Source organism: Rhinoraja longicauda, chromosome 14 (assembly GCF_053455715.1).
Source record: "Rhinoraja longicauda isolate Sanriku21f chromosome 14, sRhiLon1.1, whole genome shotgun sequence".
Lineage (NCBI taxonomy): Eukaryota > Metazoa > Chordata > Chondrichthyes > Rajiformes > Arhynchobatidae > Rhinoraja > Rhinoraja longicauda.
In genome coordinates this window covers 39,917,434-39,936,682 of record NC_135966.1, presented here as the reverse complement: position 1 = coordinate 39,936,682, position 19,249 = coordinate 39,917,434, and the positions used below count along the sequence as shown (strand labels likewise).

Genomic DNA, 19,249 nt, shown 5'->3' with positions numbered 1-19,249 from the left:
TCCTCCGTTTCAGTCATTTCCCTCCCCACTATTCCCATCTGCTTCACCTTCCTTTCCTATCAGATTCCATCATCTGCAGCCGCCATTTGCTGCCCCAGCCTCTCACTTCCCAACCTCATCGCTTTTCCACTAATCCCTACTCCCCACTTGACTGCATCTACCAATCAACCCCTCCTCTCCTGACATCTATTGCTTGCCTCCTCGTACCCTACTCCGCAATACGCCCCCACCCACCTCCCCTCAACTTTTTATACAGGCCATCTCCTCTCTTCCAGCCTACATTGAAGGCCACTGACCCAAAACTGACCGCCTATTTTCCCTCCACAGTTGTGGCTTAACTCGCCAAGTTCCTCCAGCAAAGTTTTGGACCAAACAAACATAAGGTCATTTGGTTGTTCAAGCCTTCTCCCCCATTCAATACAGTTGTAGATGACCCTCCACCGCTCTTACATATTCCATTCCAATTGATGTCGTCTTTGTCAACAAATCTATATACTTCCTACTTAAATATATTCAGCAATTTGTTTTCCCATTACCTTCCGTGATGGAGAAAACCACAGGTTCACCTGAATGAGGCATTTCGCATCATCCTGTCCGTATCCTGACATAGTAACCTCTGGTTCTACGAAAAACAGCTGCCCTGTATCCATAGTTGAGCCAGGCAGGATTGTATACATTTAGATCTGCTTTAATTTCTTCAAACTCTGGTAAATGGGTTAGGTAACCCAAATTTCAAATATCAGAATTCTTTTGATTTTCATTTCTAGTCAATAGACAATAGGTGCAGGAGTAGGCCATTCGGCCCTTTGAGCCATCACCGCCATTCAATGTGATCATGGCTGATCATTCACAATCAGTACCCCGTTCCTGCCTTCTCCCCATACCCCCTGACTCCGCTAGTCGACACAATCTCTCCTCATATGACCGTCCTACTATTGCAGGAATGGGTACAATAGTCCAAGTGCGGACTAACTAACTTTCTTGTACAATTATAACATTATGTCCCAACTTCGATACACAATTCCAGCATGTCAAACCTGCCTCCAGTTTACCTCTGATGCCACTTTCAGGGTACTATGTACTTACAGTGCTCGATCCCACCACTCTACAACCCTCTCCCTGGAGGGCCCTATCAGTCAGGGCCTTACTGTTGCACGTGTCTGTTTATTTTTAGTCACTGTAGTGCAGGAATACACAAATTATTTTCCATCTGAGCATTTCCAATTTTATCAACACTTAAATAAACATTCAACCTTTCCGCTTTTTTCTCTCAAACTGCACTACTCCATATTGATCCATGTTATATTGTAGCTACACCACATATTGTCAATTCTCCCAACTTCTTTAATCATATAGAGTCTCTCCATGTCTTCCTCAGAACTCACAGATTTAAAAGCATTGTTTTAAGTTCCCTCATTCTAATCGAATGAATAGGTTGGAACTGAATACGGAGTCTTGCGATGCCTCATTTATTACTGCCTGCTATTCTGAAAAAGACCCATTTATTCCTACACAACAAACAATCTGCTGGAGGATCTCAGTGGGTTAGCCACCATCTGTGGAGGGAGCGGACAAATAAAATTTTGGGTCGGGACCTATCTTCAGCCTGAACCCACTGAGATCCCCCAGCAATTTTGCTCACGATTCCACCATCTGCAATCGCTTGCATCTCTCTTTATTCCTACACTCCAGTTCCAGTTTGTCAACCAGTTTTCAATCCATGTCAATATTTACCCCCAATTCTGTGCTCTATTTTGGCACATCTATTAATGTCGCATGTGGCTAAATTCATCATATCCATTGCTTCCCCTTTTTCTATTCTACCCGTTAAACCCTCAAAAAACCCCAGTGGGATTGTCAATAAAAGATATCTGTTAACTTTGCAGCTACTATCACAACGTTTAAAAAAACATTTGGATAAGTACATGGATAGGATAGGTTTAGAGGGAGATGGGCCAAACGCAGGCAGATGGGACTAGTGCGGATTGGACATGTTGGTTGGCGTGAGCAAGGTGGGTGGAAGGGTCTGTTTCCGGGCTGTATGGCAAGGACTTCATCTACTCCTATTAATATTTTCCAAGTGTGTTGCTGTCATATCCTTTATAATAAACGTTACATTTTCCCTACCACTAATAAAAAGCCAACTGGATTGATTTATGCTGATTTTGCAAAGCTACAGAGAGGGCATGGAATTTCCAGTCAGATTATCCCAATCTGTATTCAGCAGAATCACAGTGGAAAGGAGGCAACGCTAACTTTTCCAACAATTTCAGAGAAAAGGATTGAAACAAAAATAAGAGACCTACATTTATATCGATTTTAAGAATTCAGAATATCTAAAAGGTTTTGCAGTCAACAATGGACTTTCACAGTGCACTTACTGCTTTAATGCAACAGCCAATTTTAATTTGGGAAGCTGTTACAAAATCAATAATAGGAAAGCACAAAGATTATATATATACCGGGCAACTTCCCTAATCTTGGCCCCTTCATGAAACGCAAGAGGACACAGAGTGCTGGAGTAACCCAGCAGTCAAGCAACATCCCAGGAGAACAAGGTCAAGCCCCTTCTTCAGACCGACCTCATGAAACAGAAGGTGGTTCAAAATAAATCTCAACTGAGGGAGATATCAGGGATACTAGCTCCACCTCAATCAACATGGCTTAGGAGGGTAGACACAAAATGCTGGAGTAACTCAGCGGGTCAGACAACATCTCTGAAGAAAAGGAAAAGGTGATGTTTCGGGTCAAGACCCCCATCAGATCTTTTCTCCAGAGATGCTGCCTGACCTGCTGAGTTACTCCTGCACTTTGTGTTGTTTATCTTCGGTGTAAACCAGCATTTGCAGTTCCTTCTTCCACATGGCTTAGGAGGTTTGGGTCCGATCCGGAGCTGTGCTCTCCAAAATCTCAATCCCTTGGCGGTCCGTCCAGTGAATTGTCTCCTTACCAGGATTGTCAGTCTGCCACTGAAGGAAAATGACCATTTGGAAGAAGTAAATGAAGAGAGAGGAAGCAAGAAACTGATAGTATGTGCACTTCAGAAGCCCAAGACACTTAGAGGCTTCTGGGATAGACGGAATCTGACACTGGGACGCCAAGTTTTATGGAGAGTTCACCGATGTGCCTTCCTGCTGCTCTCGACATTTCAGCCACGCACGACAATTTATATTCTACAGCCAAATAGGAATTATCTGCTGTTGAAAATATGGCAGCTAACTTGGATGATAAGAGTTAACAAAGGGTGGCCCAGATCCAAACAAAAAGCAATAAAAACATTTTGCTACATCCAAAACTGTGTTGACAATGTCACCGTCGACAAACGTATCCGGTTGTATCCCAATCAGAAGCCCTGGATGACAAAGGATGTCAGGTCTCTCCTCAAGGACCGTAACACCGCCTTCAGGTCTAGTGATAGAGCTCTATACAGTGCTGCTAGAACCAACCTGAAGAGAGGCATCAAGGATGCCAAAGCGTCCTACAAGAGGAAGATTGAGGACCACTTTACCAACAATGACCCATGGCGGGTATGGCAAGGCATCCAGCACATCACCAACTACAAGACCAGCAACCGCACGACTGCCGACGGCGACGCCTCGCTGGCAGAGGAACTTAACTGTTTCTTTGCTCATTTCGAGGTGAAAGCTGCAGTGGCAGACATAACACCCTCTCCAGCACCTGACAGCAACACCTTCACTGTGCAGGAGTATGATGTTAAGCGCGTGCTCAGAGCAGTGAATCCCAGAAAAGCTGCAGGCCCCGATGGTGTGACGGGCAGAGTGCTGAGGGAATGTGCAGACCAATTATCTGAGGTCTTCACAAAAATCTTCAACCTGTCCCTTTTAAAATCCACCATCCCTCCCTGCCTGAAGTCCGCCACAATCATCCCACTGCCGAAAAAGTCTGTCATCAGCGGCCTTAACGACTACCGTCCGGTAGCACTCACACCGGTCATCACAAAGTGCTTCGAGAGACTGGTCCTGCAGCACATCAAAGCCAGCCTCCCACCCACCTTCGACCCATACCAGTTTGCCTAGAGCAAATAGGTCTACAGGGGATGCCATCGACACTGCTCTTCACACTGCACTGACCCACCTTGAACACCAGGGGAGCTATGTGAGGATGCTCTTCCTCGACTTCAGCTCTGCCTTTAACACGGTCATCCCGAGCAGACTGGTCACCAAACTTTCTGACCTTGGATTTTCCCAAACCATCTGCCAATGGATCAAGGACTTCCTGACCAGCCGCCCCCAGACCGTCAAAATAGGCCCTCACCTCTCCTCCACCATTACACTGAGCACCGGCTCACCACAGGGCTGTGTGTTGAGCCCCATCCTTTACTCCCTCTACACTCACGACTGCGCCCCCACCCATCCCACCAACACCATCATCAAGTTCGCGGATGACACGACTGTGGTTGGACTCATCTCAGGAGGAGATGAGACAGCCTACAGGGATGAAATCCAAAGGCTGGCAGCATGGTGTTCAGTGAACAATCTTGTCCTGAACTCCTCCAAAACAAAGGAACTTATAATTGACTTCAGGAAAACCAGTGTAGAATACGACCCACTCTACATCAATGGGGTCTGTGTGGAAAGGGTACCCGCTTTCAGGTTCCTGGGTACGCACATCGCAGTCTGGGTACGCACATCTTACCTGGTCTACCAACACCATCACCACAGTGAAGAAGGCACAGCAGAGACTCCACTTCCTGAGGATCCTCAGGAAAACCAACCTGCAGGAGAAGCTCATGATGTCCTTCTATCGCTGCTCCATCGAGTGTGCTGGCATACTGTATAACCACATGGTATGCCAGCTGCTCAGAAAAGGACAGGAAGGCCCTTCAGAGGGTCATCACGACGGGCCAGAAGATCATCGGCTGCTCACTGCCCTCCCTGGAGCACCTGTTCAGCCTACGCTGCCTCAGTAGAGCAGGCAAAATAATAAAAGATCCATCCCACCCCGGCCACCGTCTGTTTGTTCATCTGCCCTCTGGTCGACGTTTCAGGTCGATCAAATCCCGAACAAACAGACTTAAGAACAGTTTTTACCCCAGGGCCATACGAGAACTGAACACTACCTTCTGCACTAGGCAACACTGTTAAAAAATCTTTTGTACTTAATATAATTGTATTTATTTGTTTTTGCATTTATTGCATATATGTTTTTACGCACCGTCAGGATTGGCTATTTTTTAATTTCGTTGTACTCGTTGCAATGACAATAAATGAATATTATTATTATTATTATTATTATTATTAAAAACACATTGAAAATCATCAATGTCTGAATCCCAACAAAACTTGATATTCAAGCCTTTACATGACACCCTTTCTGTTCTTTCCTGCATTTGTAAATTTTTAAATCCCATGGAAATGAATGAGTCCATATTGGAAAAATGTTGGATGAGTTGTGTAAGGAAATAAACCAGAAAGTGTTACAATGATTGCAGATGTGAAGCAGCAGAAAAAAACTACTTCATTGGGTTGACAGTCATCAATGTTTCCACCCTTTTGCCCGATTCCGGTAACTTCTTGATGGTAAAGCGCATAAACTAGCAATCTTCTCTCAATCTTTGCAAGCCATACATTTGCAAACTCAGCTGCCATTTTGTGGTTGGCACCCCTCCTAGGTTCAACACTCCTTTCCATTTCTCACCTGATAAGACTCAGTCCCAGGGCCTTTTATAGAAAATCTTTAAAGGGTGAAAGAGGAATCAACCCCATTACCAGAAAAGTGTGATTAGAAATGGCTAAATAAAAGTCCCCAGGCTATCTAAAAGTAAATGTAAATTGGTAATTTCAGAGACTGCTATATTTGGCAACAGAAATTGTAATTGCTCATTGAACTTTTCTAAAAGGGTGCATAAAAAAAAGTAGATGATAATAATAATAATAATAATAAGCATTTATTTTATATAGCGCCTTATCAGGTGCTCAAAGCACTTTACAAAAACAATCAACATAAAAACAAACAGACAAACTATCCTAACAGAAAAGCGGCGAATAAACAACGCCAGCGTCCTCTCACGTCAGGGTCCGGCAGTAGACAACAAAAAGCACAGGACACACAGATACAATTTTTACACAAACAGCCATCACAGTGATTGCTCTAGGCATATCCTCACTGTGATGGAAGGCAAAGAAAAGTCTTATCTCCTCCTCATTCTTCTCCCGTGGTGCCACGAGGTGATCGAGGCTCCCAACTTTTTGAAGCCCCCACCGGGCGATGGAAAGTCCCAGGGCCGAGCCGAGCAGGCCGATGAAAGTCCTGAGCCCCCACCGGGCGATGGAAAGTCCCTGGGCTGAGCCGAGCCGAGCAGGCCGATGAAAGTCCTGAGCCCCCACCGGGCGATGGAAAGTGCTGCGGCCAGGCAACGTAGGGCGATGAAGGGCCTGCGAGCGGGTCGATCGTACCTCGCGCTTCGGGGCGGTCGAAGTTGCTACGGCTGGAGCTCCCAAAAACCGGTCGCCAGCCAGGGACCTGCGAACTCCCCATGTTGCGGTCTGCAGGGCCCACGACCGAAGCCTCCGAGATGGTAAGTCCAGGCCCTGCGACCGGAGTCTTCAAGGTCGATCCCAGCTGGAGGTCGCCGACTCCACGATGTTAGGCCGTAGCGCGAACGGAGATACGACACGGTAAAGGTCGCATCTCCGTTGAGGAAGAGATTAGAAAAAAGGTTTCCCCCAACCCCCCCACCACCCCCCCACATACACAGAGTTACAAATAGAACAAAACGTACATTAAACGATGACAATAGACAAAAAACAAAAAAAAGACAAGAGAGACTGCCGGTGAGCCGCAGCTGCAGAACCTAAACCTGCTAAACCTGCCACATCCCTCAAATGTTTAAACACCACTTCTCACTTAATAATACAAAGCTTAAAACAAGACCCCCAACACGAGCTTTGAGTCTGCTCGCCACTAGAAGTATTCATATTATTCAAGAGTTTTGTATCTTCACCTCCTTTCTCTCAACTTGGCGCCTAAGAAATCCAGAGGATAACTCAACAAAATGATTTCTTTTTCCTGGCCTATCACAAAAACTGTATGTCCTTCATGATTTTATACACCTCTATAAGATCACCCCTCAGTCTCAAGTTTGGTGGACTGAGCACAAGTGTTCAGCGAAATAGTCACCAAGTCCATGCTTTGTCTTACCAATGTACAGTACCTGCAAAGAAGCAAAGCGCAGGCTCAGTGACCGTTTCGCTTAACACTTACGCTCGGCCTGCCAAGGTCTATTAGATCTCCATGTTGCTAATGACATTAACTTCCCATTCCCATTCCCACACTGACTTTTCTGTTGTGGGCCTACTCCATTGCCAGAGAGAGGCCATAGGCAATTTGGAGGAATAGCACCTTATATTTTGCTTGGGTAGCTTACAAATCAGTGGTATGAACAGTGAATTCTCCAATTTCACCTTCCACCCCATCAGCTGTCGCATACCGCACATAATCTTCTAACACTTTCACCGCCTCCAACGGGATCCCACCATTAGCCACATCTTTCCATCTCCACCCCTTTCTGCTTTCCTCAGAGACCGTTCCCTCTGCAACTCCCTGGTCAACTCGTGCTTCCCACCCAAACCAACCATTCCCCGGGTACTTTCCCCTGCAACCACAGGAGATACAACACCTGTCCCTTTACCTTCCCCCTCGACTCCATCCAAGGACCCCAGACAGTCTTTTCAGATTAGGCAGACGTTCACTTGCTAGTGCTAGTGCATGGGGTAATCGCTGGTCAGCGTGGGCTCGGTGGGTCGATTGGCCTGTTTTCAAGCTGCATCTCTGTTGTCTAAAGTCCTATTTAGCACACCTGGAAATAATCAACCAGCTAAATGGAAGGGTAAAAATATTGATAAAAATGGGAAAAATGTTCAGTGATGATTATTCTCATTCTTTTTCAGTAACAAGCCTTGGACTCTTACCACATGAAACTTGGTGAAATCTTTGAACAACATTCTTGCCGGTTGCGTTCGGTTTTATTGGTCGTCTTTGTGGTTACAAAGAACATTAATACATTGATGCTATCATGATTTATCACGTTATTATATTTATCATACACAGACCCAATGTATAGTGTTGACACATCAATAGAACTATGCTGAAACACATAGCGCTGCAGTAACTCAGCTGGTCAGGCAGCAGCACTGGAAGATATGGATGGGTGACAATTTTCAGTCAGGTCCCATCTTCAGTCTGAAGAAGAGTCATGATCCAAAACGATGGCTATCAATGTCCTCCAGCGATGCTACCAGACACGCTGAGCTACTCAAGTATTTGGGGATTTACTCATGATCCCTGCATCTGCAGTTCTTTGCATCCTCACAGAACTAAAACACATGCCACTAAACTTTTAGACATCAGGGCATAAGGTTTGGTCTACAGAGGACTAGTTCAACAAGTGGCTTATTAGATGCCATGGCACAGAATGCAAATTTATGGTGTGCTAAATGTACCTGATCATAAAAATCTTGCATGCCCGGCGACCATTTCGCCAAACACTTGCACATGGTCGGCCAAGGCCTACTGGATATCCTGGTTGCTAACAATGTTAACTCCCATCCCATTCCTATACTGAGCTTTCTGTCCTGGGCCTCCTCCATTGCCTGAGTGAGGCTACATGCAAACTGGAGCAACAAACACTCATGGGGTTGTAGCCAACAACCCAATGGTATGATCATTGAAGTCACCAATTTTAGGTGACTAGCCTCCCCTCCACCCTCCTTTTCCCCCATACCCCTCTCTTCCCTGAGCCCCACGTGGGCACGCACCCATTTCACTCATCCCTTTCCACCTTTATACCTTCCTCTGGCTTCACAATTCGCACTTCTATCCTTATCTCACATCTTTTGTCTTTTCATCTCTGGCCTTTGTCTAACCATCTGCCGATCAAAAACCCTCCTCACCTGCATCTATCTCCAACTCGCCAGGCTTTGCCCTGCTCCTCTTCCTTTCCACCTCTCTCCCCCCCACCCCACCACAATCTGTGTGAAGAAGGATTCCGACCGGAAACGCCACTTATCCATGTTCTCCAGAGATGCTGTCCAACCCGTTGAGTTACTCCAGCACTTTGTGTCTTTTTTTTTGTTGTAAACCAGCATTGCAGTTTCTCCCTTTGCACCGTGACTATACAGGCTATGCCATGTATTTCAACAACACCAACTCATACCTCAGCAATGTTTTCCCGAAACGGTAACTCTCGTACTTACTTCAGCTTAAATAGCTTTTCCCGAGTTTTGTTGACCTCCTGATCTTTTGCATGAAGCCAGTCGTCCAGCTGCCTCTTGTTGGGGAAATAGCCCAACAGTGTTGTCAGTTCCTCATTGTGTCTTGACTTTATCTTCCTGATCTGTTCCTCCTTGTCAGCCTAGCAAAGAATGACAAAATCCACAAGAATTAAGCGAATGCAGAGTCTTTTACCCAGTGTAGGGGAAATCAGAGGACATATCATGCTAGCCATTATAACTCCAGAGACTAAATTTTTGTCTACACTATAGTAACTTATTAACTTTATTTATATGCTGTAACTGTAATGCTTTTTTGTCCGCAGGCATTGCCACTTTCATTTCACTGCACATCGTGTATGTGTATGTGACAAATAAACTTGACCTGACCTGCCCGCGTTTGGCTCAACATTCCCGATCCATGTATCTGTCCAAATGTGGGCAGCTGTAGAATCGGAGAGGTGTTGATGGGAATGGTGGGAGAACAAAAATGGGATTAGTATAGGGTCAGTGTAAATGGAAGCTCGAGACTTTACATTAACTCGATGAGCCGCAAGAGATGTTTCTGTTCCATGAAACTCACTGTATCTAGACTTTAAACTTTAGAGAGACAGCGCGGAAACAGGCCCTTTCGCCTGACGACCAGCGATCCCTGCACACCAACACTATCCGAGGGACAATATACAATTTTTTTCCGAAGCCAAATTAACCTACAAACCTTTACGTCTTTGGAGTGTGGAAGAAAACCGGAGCACCCGGAGAAAATCCACACGGTCACAAGGAGAACATACAAACTCCGTAAAGACAGCACCAGAGGTCAGGATCGAACCCGGGTGTCTGGCGCTGTAAGGCCGCAACTCTACCGCAGCACAACTGTGCCCCCCCCCTCCACCACCACTAAATTTTCTGACCATGAACTATAACAGTGAGACTGACAAACGACACACATCCACCCAGGTGTTCACCTTGTCTTTTTGCAGCATTTCCAGCTGAGTCCTAGTCGTGGTGTGCGTGTTTATTGTTTCCATTTCTTGATCCAGTTTCCGCAAGGACCTGTCCAGATTTTCCTTCTCTTTCCGTAGATTTGCCACTTCAGTATTCAGGCCTGCCACGTTGCTGCTGGTCACAGCACGATCACGATCCCGCTCCTACAAAGCCAACAAATTCAACAAGTGACAGGTCTCCAAGGGGAGATAGTTAATTGAGGGAGTGAAAGCACACCATGAATCAAAAGAACATCAGAATTTTCAACACTTAATTAATTTACAAAATTCCAAACGTAAATTGCTGTAGTGTACTGCAAGTGTGAAGTAAAATTGGAAATGCTGGTAAAGTTGGAAATAAATCATCATAAGATCATAAGAGATAGGAGTAGAATTTGGCCATACTCTGTCATTCAATCATGGCTGATCTATCTCTCCCTCCTAACCACATTCTCCTGCCTTCTCCTCATAACCTCTGACACCCGTACTAATCAAGAATCTATCTATCTCTGCCTTAACTATATCCACTGACTTGGGCTCCACAGTCTTCGGTGGCAAAGAATTCCACAGATTCACCACCATCTGACTAAAGAAATTTCTCCTCATCTCCTTCCTAAAAGAACTTCCTTTAATTCTGATGCTATGACCTCTAGTCCTAGACTCTCCCACTAGTGGAAACATCCAATCCAGATCCACTCTATCCAAGCATCATATGCAAAGAAAGAGGGAGGAGAACATGGGTGGTGTAGTGGTAGAGTTGCTGCCTTACAGCGCCAAAGACCCAGGTTCGATCCTGACTACGTGTGCAGTATGTACGGAGTTTGTAGGTTCTTCCTGTGACCTGCATGGGTTTTATCCAGGAGCTCCGGTTTCCACCCACACTCCAAAGATGTACATGTTTGTTGGCTAATCGGCTTGGAAAAAAATTATAAATTGCCCAGTGTGTTTAGGATAGCACTGGTGTGAGGATTACTCTTCTGCACCAAAGGGCCTGTTTCTGTGCTGTACCTCCAAACTAAACTAAAACAAAAGCAAAAGCCAAAGACTCAAGAATAACTTTGCCTGCTTCTGAGGAAAGCTCCCATAACAGCTCATAATTTAAGGATACATTTCTAAACACCCAATCTACCTTGCTGCGGTTATAAAACTTCGTCTTTCACTGTAGCTGTAACCTATATCCTGAATAGTTTGATTGCAAGTTTTTATGGTACGAGTTACCCGGAGAACACACAAAATAAAACTTTTAATTGTATCTCGGTAGCACATTATGTGATAGTCATAAAATGACATAATAAACCTTTAACAAATATCTAAAGTGACTTGAAATATTAACTCAAAGGCACACACAAAATGCTGGAGTAACTCAGCAGGACAGGCAGCATCTCTGGAGAGAAGGAACGGGTGACGTTTCGGGTCGAGACCCTTCTTCAGACTGATGTCGGAGTGGGCAGGACATAGAGAGAATGTAGTCGGAGACAATAAGACTGGTGGGAGAAATGGAAAGGGGGAGGGGATGGAGCGAGAGGGAAAGCAAGCGCTATTTGAAGTTACAGAAGTCAATGTTCATACCACTGGGGTATAAGCTACCCAAGCGAAATATGGGGTACTGTTCCTCCAATTTGCACTGGGCCTCACTCTGACAATGGAGGAGGCCCAGGTCAGAAAGGTCAGATTGGGAATGGGAGGGGGAGTCAGGGTCCTTGGATAGAGTCGAGGGGAGAGGTAAAGGGACAGGTGTTGCATCTCCTGCAGTTGCAGGAGAAAGTACCTGAAGAGCGGGTGGTTTGGGTGGGAAGGGACAAGTTGACTAGGGAGTTGTGGAGGGAACGGTCTCTGGGGAAAGCAGAAAGGGGTGGAGATGGGAAGATGTTGCCAGTAGTGGGATCCGGTTGGAGGTGGCAAAAACATTGGAGGATTACATGCTGCATGCGAAGGCTGATGGGGTGGAAGGTGAGGACAAGTGGGCCTCTGTCCTTGTTACGAATGGGGGGAGGGGGAGCAAGAGCGGAGCTGCGGGATATTTAGGAGACCCTAGTGAGAGCTTCATTATTAATGGAAGAGGGGAATCCCTGTTCCCTAAAGAATGAGGACATCTCAGATGAAATATTAACTCCATTTCTCTCGCCAAACATAATGCCTAACCAGCTGAGTTTAATTTTCCCAGCAATTTTTTACTTTCAACATGTTTTATCATTGGTCCATTGGATCTTATATTTGTTGGTGCTGCCTCTCTGTGTTCTTCCCTCCATAATTATATCCCTACTCTTGAATGCATAATCATTGGGGGAAAAAAAAGGCTACGAGAAGCCATAATTGACAGAGAAGATTGTGAACTTGCAAGGACATTGTCAAAATTGGAAATTTTCATGAAAAGAAGTGGTTTTCTTTTCAACAAATGAGTGTGGCAAGAGATTTAATTGAGGGAACTAAAGTGGCCATATTTCCTGCAACAGAGAGGTAAATAATAAAAAGCTGCTAATTTAAAGTAATCTGTTGAATGAGAAGAAAATTGAGGAGCCACTTGTTCACCCACGGGCCGATGAGAATCTGGAACTCCTTACCCGAGAAAGTAGTGGAGGCAGAAATCTGCATCATTTTTGCTAAGTACTTGAAATGCACTTTAAGTGTTGTTCTTGGCCTGCAGTTTTGCATGTGAATAGGTTGGACACATCTTTCAGATGAAAGATCGTGATGAGATTCACTCCCTATGTGCTGTAAATGTAATTATATTGCTATCACTGATCTGAATGGAGTTGAAAGGGCTAATCCAACATCAGCATCTGATTAGGTTGTTGCAAGTGTAGTTATACCTAAATAATCCATTAGTGAACTGCTGTAATTACAGCCAAAACAAATATAAGCAACAAGGACCACCATGGCTCCTGGAATTTGTCATCGGCTGATATCAGACAACACAACGTAACTGTCCTCCCTTAAGTTAGTTGTTGCCCCAATCTTCCAACTTACCCTATTGCGGACTTGCACCTTTTTTTATCTGCACTTTCTCTGCAACAATGACGTTGTAACACCTGTAAAAATACCAGCACTCAGGTACTTTTCTCTTTGAACTACCTGTTGTGCTTGTTTACGGCTTGTTTGTGGCTTGCTTGTACTCGGGTACAGTGTGATTTGACTGCATCTAGGCTGACATGACAATAATAAATCAAACCCAAATAAATTCATAAAACAAGTTGCTCAGTCAATATAGTTCTGGATGGTTTAATAAACCTTGCTTCCGTTGATACACTGGCCAAAATAACATGAGCCAGGGTAAATATGTTTTGGGGCTTCTTGCTATTAAGATGCACTTCCACCCAAATAATTTTTTTAAATTAAATTTCCAATATGCTTCATAATTTCAGAAATTGAACCATGAAAAGGTAATGGATTCATCCACCTTGAATAATGCAAAAAAGAAACAATCATAATTGTGATAGTTCCCTGTATAATTATCATTGTTCCCTGAAAATAACATCACAGGTGGTTCGGGTGGTAAAGGAGGGTTTTCAGAAGGTCATGTGATAAGTTTTTGGTACACTGGCCTTCATCAGTCAGGGTATTGAATAAAGCAGTTGAGACGTTATGCAAGACATCATTTTACAGTTGTACAAGATGTTGGCGAGGCCACATTTGGAATACTCTGTTCAGTTTCGGTGACTCTGCTTTAGGAAGAATGTAATTTGGCTGGAAAGAGTGCAAAGAAGATTTACACAAATGTTGCATGGGCTTGAGGGCCTGAGCTATAGGCAAAGGTTGGGCAGGCCAGAACTTTATTTCTTGGAGCGCTGGAGGCTGAGAGATGATCTTGTAGAGGTGTATAAAATCACGAGGGGAGTAGATAGGGTAAATGCTGAGTCTGTTACCCAGGGTAAGGGAATCAAAAATCAGACATAAGTTTAAGGCGAGAGGGGTTAATAGGAACATGAGGGGCAACATTTTCCACGCAGAGGGTGGTGGTGCAAGAAGTGGTAGTTGCGACAGGTATTGTAACATTTAAAGGACATTTACATGTACGTGGATCGGAAAGGTTTAAGAGGGATATGGGTCAAAGTGGGCAAATGGGACTACCTAAGATGGGTCTTCTAGGTAGGTATAGACGAGTTGGGCAAAAGGACCTGTTTCGTGCTGTATGACTCTATAAAGTTCTTGAAACAAATCATAAATCTTGCCAAAGGCATGTGTGGAAAGCTCTAAGGTTCAGTGTCATCTACTAGTCACGCAAAAGTTGCAAAGGTGTGAAGCTCATGAGATTGATCATGAGATTTTGGATTCTGCAAAAGAAATACACCAATCTCTTGTGGTCAAACTGAGCCTCTGATCTCAAAAGTAGATACTGCAATTATAAAACATCTTCCAATATGCTGGGAAAATCCTTCATAAAACAAGTTTCTGTCTCAAAGGATGACAAGACCAACGGAAACACAATCAAAAGACTCAATAACTGATGTGATGCCTTGTAACAAGCAAAAGAAAAACTTCAAACAATTACTCTCAAAACCTCGAGAGCACAAATTTACCGTTTCCTACTACTTTGCATTTCAGGATAAATAATTTGTTTTGTATTACACACGCTTCAGTGCACCAAGCAAAAGACTATAGTCTAAAAAGCCCAAAACATTTTTTTAAAAATCCGTGTGCATTTGCTTATGTGCATTCATGCAGTCTACTAGATCCTCTGTCCCTCTCTTCCCCTCCTCCTTCCCAGATCTCCCTCTATCTTCCGGACTCCACCTATATCCTTCCTTTGTCAAGCCCCCCCTGACATCAGTCTGAAGAAGGGTCTCGACCTGAAACGTCACCCATTCCTTCTTTCCCGAGATGCTGCCTACCCTGTCCAATCCCTTAAGAATTTTATATATTTCTATAAGATCCCCTCTCATCCATCTAAATTCCAGTGAGAACAAGCCCAGTCAACCCATTTTTTCATCATATGTCAGTCCCACCATCTCGGGAATTAACCTGGTGAACCTACGCTGTACTCACTCAATAGCAAGAATGTCCTTCCTCAAATTAGGAGACCAAAACTGCACACAATACTCCAGGTGTGGTCTCACCAGGGCCCTATACAACTGTATTGTAGGACCTCCTTGCTCCTATACTCAAATACTCTCGCTATGAAGGCAAAAATGCCATTTGCTTTCTTCACTTCCTGCTGTGCCTGCATCCTTACTTTCAGTGACTGATGTGCAAGGATACCCAAGTTTTGCTGCACCTCCCCTTTTCCTAATCTGACACCATTCAGTTAATAGTCTGCCTTCTTGTTCTTGCCACCAAAGTGGATAACCTCAAAGGGCTAAACATCCAAGGACGTACACGCCATTGGAGATAAATGGGTCTACTGTGGATAGGGTGAGCAGTATTAAATACTTGGGAGTCCGCATCACAGAGGATCTGACATGGGCATCGCACATTGCCGCACTGGTGGGTAAGGCAAAGCAGCGCCTTTACTACCTTAGACAGCTGAGGAAATTCAGAGTGTCTCTGAGGATCCTTCATTGCTTCTACTCTGGGGCTGTAGAGAGCATCGTGTCCGGCAATATTACAGGATGCAATATTACAGTCTGGTTTGGGAACAGCTCTGCCCAGGACAGGATGGCCCTGCAGAGAGTAGTGCGTTCGGCAGAACGCACCATGGGAACTACACTCGCCCCCCTGCAGGACCTATACATCAGGAGGTGTAGATCCAGAGCAAGTAAGATCATGAGGGACCCCTGCCACCCCAGTAACGGACTGTTCCAGCTGCTACGGTCAGGCAAACGCCTCCGCTGTCACGCTGTGAAAACGGAGAGGATGAGACGGAGTTTCTTCCCACAGGCCATCAGGACTGTCAACTTTTATAACTCCAGAGACTAAATTTTTGTCTACACTATAGTAACTTATTAACTTTATTTATATGCTTGTAACTGTAATTCTTTTTTGTGCACAATCCGCAGGCATTGCCACTTTCATTTCACTGCACATCGTGTATGTGTATGTGACAAATAAACTTGACTTGACTTGATTTATCCACATTATACTGCATCTGACCACTCACCCAACCTATCCAAGTCACCCTGCAGCCTTATAGCATCCTCATCGCAGCTCACACTGCCACCCACCTTTGTGTCATCTGCAAACTTGGAGATGTTACATTTAATTCCTTCATCTAAATCGTTAATACATATTGTAAATAACTGTAAATAAAGTAATTCTTTAAGCCCACTGCTTTATTTCTGAGTTGCGCGTCTCAGTAGCAGTGCGCTACAGCGCATGCGGCCGTTCCCGCAAGCCAGTCGGCTGTTCCCGTGGATGCGCCTATGTGCCTCTGCGCCAAATAATACATTTACGCGAGTGAAGTGACATTTCCATTTCCAACTTAAGTAGCATCCGCAGAACGTCACCCCTCGGGGAAAGTCTGTATATACACGCTAACGAGATAATGATCACAGAGTAATGCATTTGGGGAATCCCACTGCTGCCTTACCGCTTTGCTAAACTCTTGCTCGAGTTCATGCAGTCTGTCTGAAGACCCCTCCAGTTGTTGCAGATCCACTTTAATATTCGTCAGCTCAGCTTGCCTCTTGCTCTGAATGTCCGTCTTCAGTTCGATTGTTCGCTCTAATCCCGTCTTCTTATCTCTAAACTCGTCAATCTGCCTTTGTTTTGCTGCTTCGTTATCAGTGTATTCACTCTGTTGATAGCAATTATTGATCGGTGAATGAAGGCGACATCGATCTCAGAACACTTCAGACTTTTTAGGAGCAAGGTGTTGGGCAAATTCAAAAAGGAACCTGATCGTGACTCCAGTTAACAGTTTATTAAGCATTTATACGTTTATTGTGTAATCTGTTATTGAGCTAGACAATAAGGCCACAAAGATGGAATATTGGAAATACATATTCATAGCTCAAACCGTCTCTTCTCAACCTTTTGTCCTTGGCCTCCTCCATTGCCAGAGTGAAGCTACCCACTTCTCTGGGGGAAAACACCTCATAATCCACTTGGGTTAACAGCCCAGCGGTATGAACATTGAATTCTCCAATGGCTCCCTCTCTTGCCTGTGACCATCCTCCATCAGTGTGCTCCCATCTCCCCCACCCCAAAAGTCACCCTGCTCCTTTCCCTTCCTTTGTACACTCATCTCCCATCTCAGTCTCCTGTGATCCCCTTTGATCCCCCCTTTCCTCTCCCTCCCCCACTCTCCCGTCACCTACCGCCTGCATCCCTCTCTCTGGCTTCATATTTCACTCCTCTTCACTCCTTGTCTGACACCCTGTCTCCTTTTCATCTCTAGCCTCCTCCCGTCAGCCCTCACCTGTATCCACCTATCACTTGCCAGGCTTTGTCCCGCCCCCACCTCTCTTTTCCACTTTTCTCACTTCCACAATCAATCTGAAGAAGGGACCTGACACAAAACACTGTCTGTCCATTTCCTCCGTGGATGTTGCCTGAGTTCCTCTAGCACTTTGTGCTTTGCATGGTGAATTTATCTTGGTCTTGTCCCTGTCTTGCAGAGGTGAGCACAAATGATAACGAGGATGGCCCGAGTTCTCTTACCGGCTAATTTGAAAACAATGGGCGGACAAGGGAATAGGCTCAAAGTGGAGCATGAGGGAACTGTGCGATTGTATCCAAAAAAACAAGTCCTCACCAGTAATTGACTGGCTGCTGCCTTCTCTCTCTCCAACCTCACATTCAGCTGCCGACGGAAACTATCAAACTGGCGATCACTGAAAGGTGCTCGTTCATAGCCATCCAACTCCAGCTGGCTGGCCAGGGAGTGGACAAGAGCGTCTCGCCTCTTCATGTTATTCTGCTGACGATCTGCTTCGACCTGAAGTCGTCCTAGAAAACCAAGAAAGGGGATGGCGGAGGGAGGAGAAATCATTAAGTGATGAAAACCAGGCAACAAATTTCATCAGTAAAATTACACTGCCCTCTTGCCAGTCTTTTATATTGATTCAGAACGCAAACAAGCACTCAACTCGAGGGCGGCACAATGGCGCAGCTGGTGGAGCTGGTGCCACGGAGAGGCAGAGACTCAGGATCAATCCTGACCTCCGGTGCCACCTGTGTGGAGTTTGCACATTCGCCCAATGATGGTGCAAGTTTCCTCTGGGTGCTCTGGTTTCCTCCCACATCCAGGCATGTGAGCGAGGTTAAAAAAAGGAGGAAAAGAGCCGAGCGCTTGCGCAACGGGTGTCAAAAATTGGATTTAAAAAAAAATGTACACACAAAATTACCAGTTTCAAGCCCCTTTTAGTGCATTTCAAAGTAAAAACAGACATTACAAAATAATGTAAATATGTCACTGCATATTAATAACATTTTGAAGTAAATTCACACATTAATTGATAATCAGCCCAAGAAGGTGGCAATTGGCTTCTCTGCTATGTTTTATATTATAACCATATCTTAATTAATTTAGTTGTATAATCTTGCACTTAAATTTAATATTTACTCATTACAGTTCCACCACTGATCTTCTGGCACTCTTGGTTCCAGAGCTTTGCTGGTTTATCCAGCTGGCCAAGGAAGTCGGCTATGGGGATAGATGTGCTGGCTCCAGCTGGGCTGGACTTCCAGAGCCCCGGCCGCAGGTTGCAAATTTAACCCACCGATCAGCCGTGGAAGTCCCGATGAGGTCGGGATTGGCTGCCTTGCCCAGCTTAGGTGCCACATTTTCGGGTAGACTTCCAGGGCGCGCGGGGGGGATTTCTCGCGGAACCCCTAGCAACCAAATTGACAAATTGGCCGTGGAAGTCGCGATGAGGTTGAGATTGGCTACCTTGCCCAGCCGAGGTGCCACATTTTCGGGTCGCAGAACCCCTAGCGACCTCTAGTGGAAATCTAGTGTTCATTACAAGTCTATACGTCGTTCTTTTTTGTTTCCTTTCTTTTTCTCCATCCGATTTCTCCGTTTATTTGGCAAAGTGAAAAACGCGGAAATCATGCAAAAGGCGCGGAAAATGGATTTTAAAAACGCGGAAATCCGCAGAAGCGCGGAAAATTCACATGCCTGCACATCCCAAAGACGTGCAAGTATGTAAGTTAATT

At 45.0% G+C, this 19,249-nt stretch overlaps 1 protein-coding gene across 1 annotated transcript in view; it reads right to left on the bottom strand.

Moving 5' to 3' along the window:
- rad50 (RAD50 homolog, double strand break repair protein) overlaps positions 1-19,249 on the bottom strand; it is a 113,333-nt gene that overhangs the window by 56,014 nt on the left and 38,070 nt on the right. Inside the window, exons 9-12 of the mRNA XM_078411191.1 lie at positions 17,844-18,037; positions 16,677-16,883; positions 10,196-10,378; positions 9,216-9,373 (exon numbers count right to left, since the gene is read on the bottom strand). Coding sequence (XP_078267317.1) covers positions 9,216-9,373; positions 10,196-10,378; positions 16,677-16,883; positions 17,844-18,037 — 742 coding nt within the window. The remainder of the gene's footprint in view (positions 1-9,215; positions 9,374-10,195; positions 10,379-16,676; positions 16,884-17,843; positions 18,038-19,249) is intronic.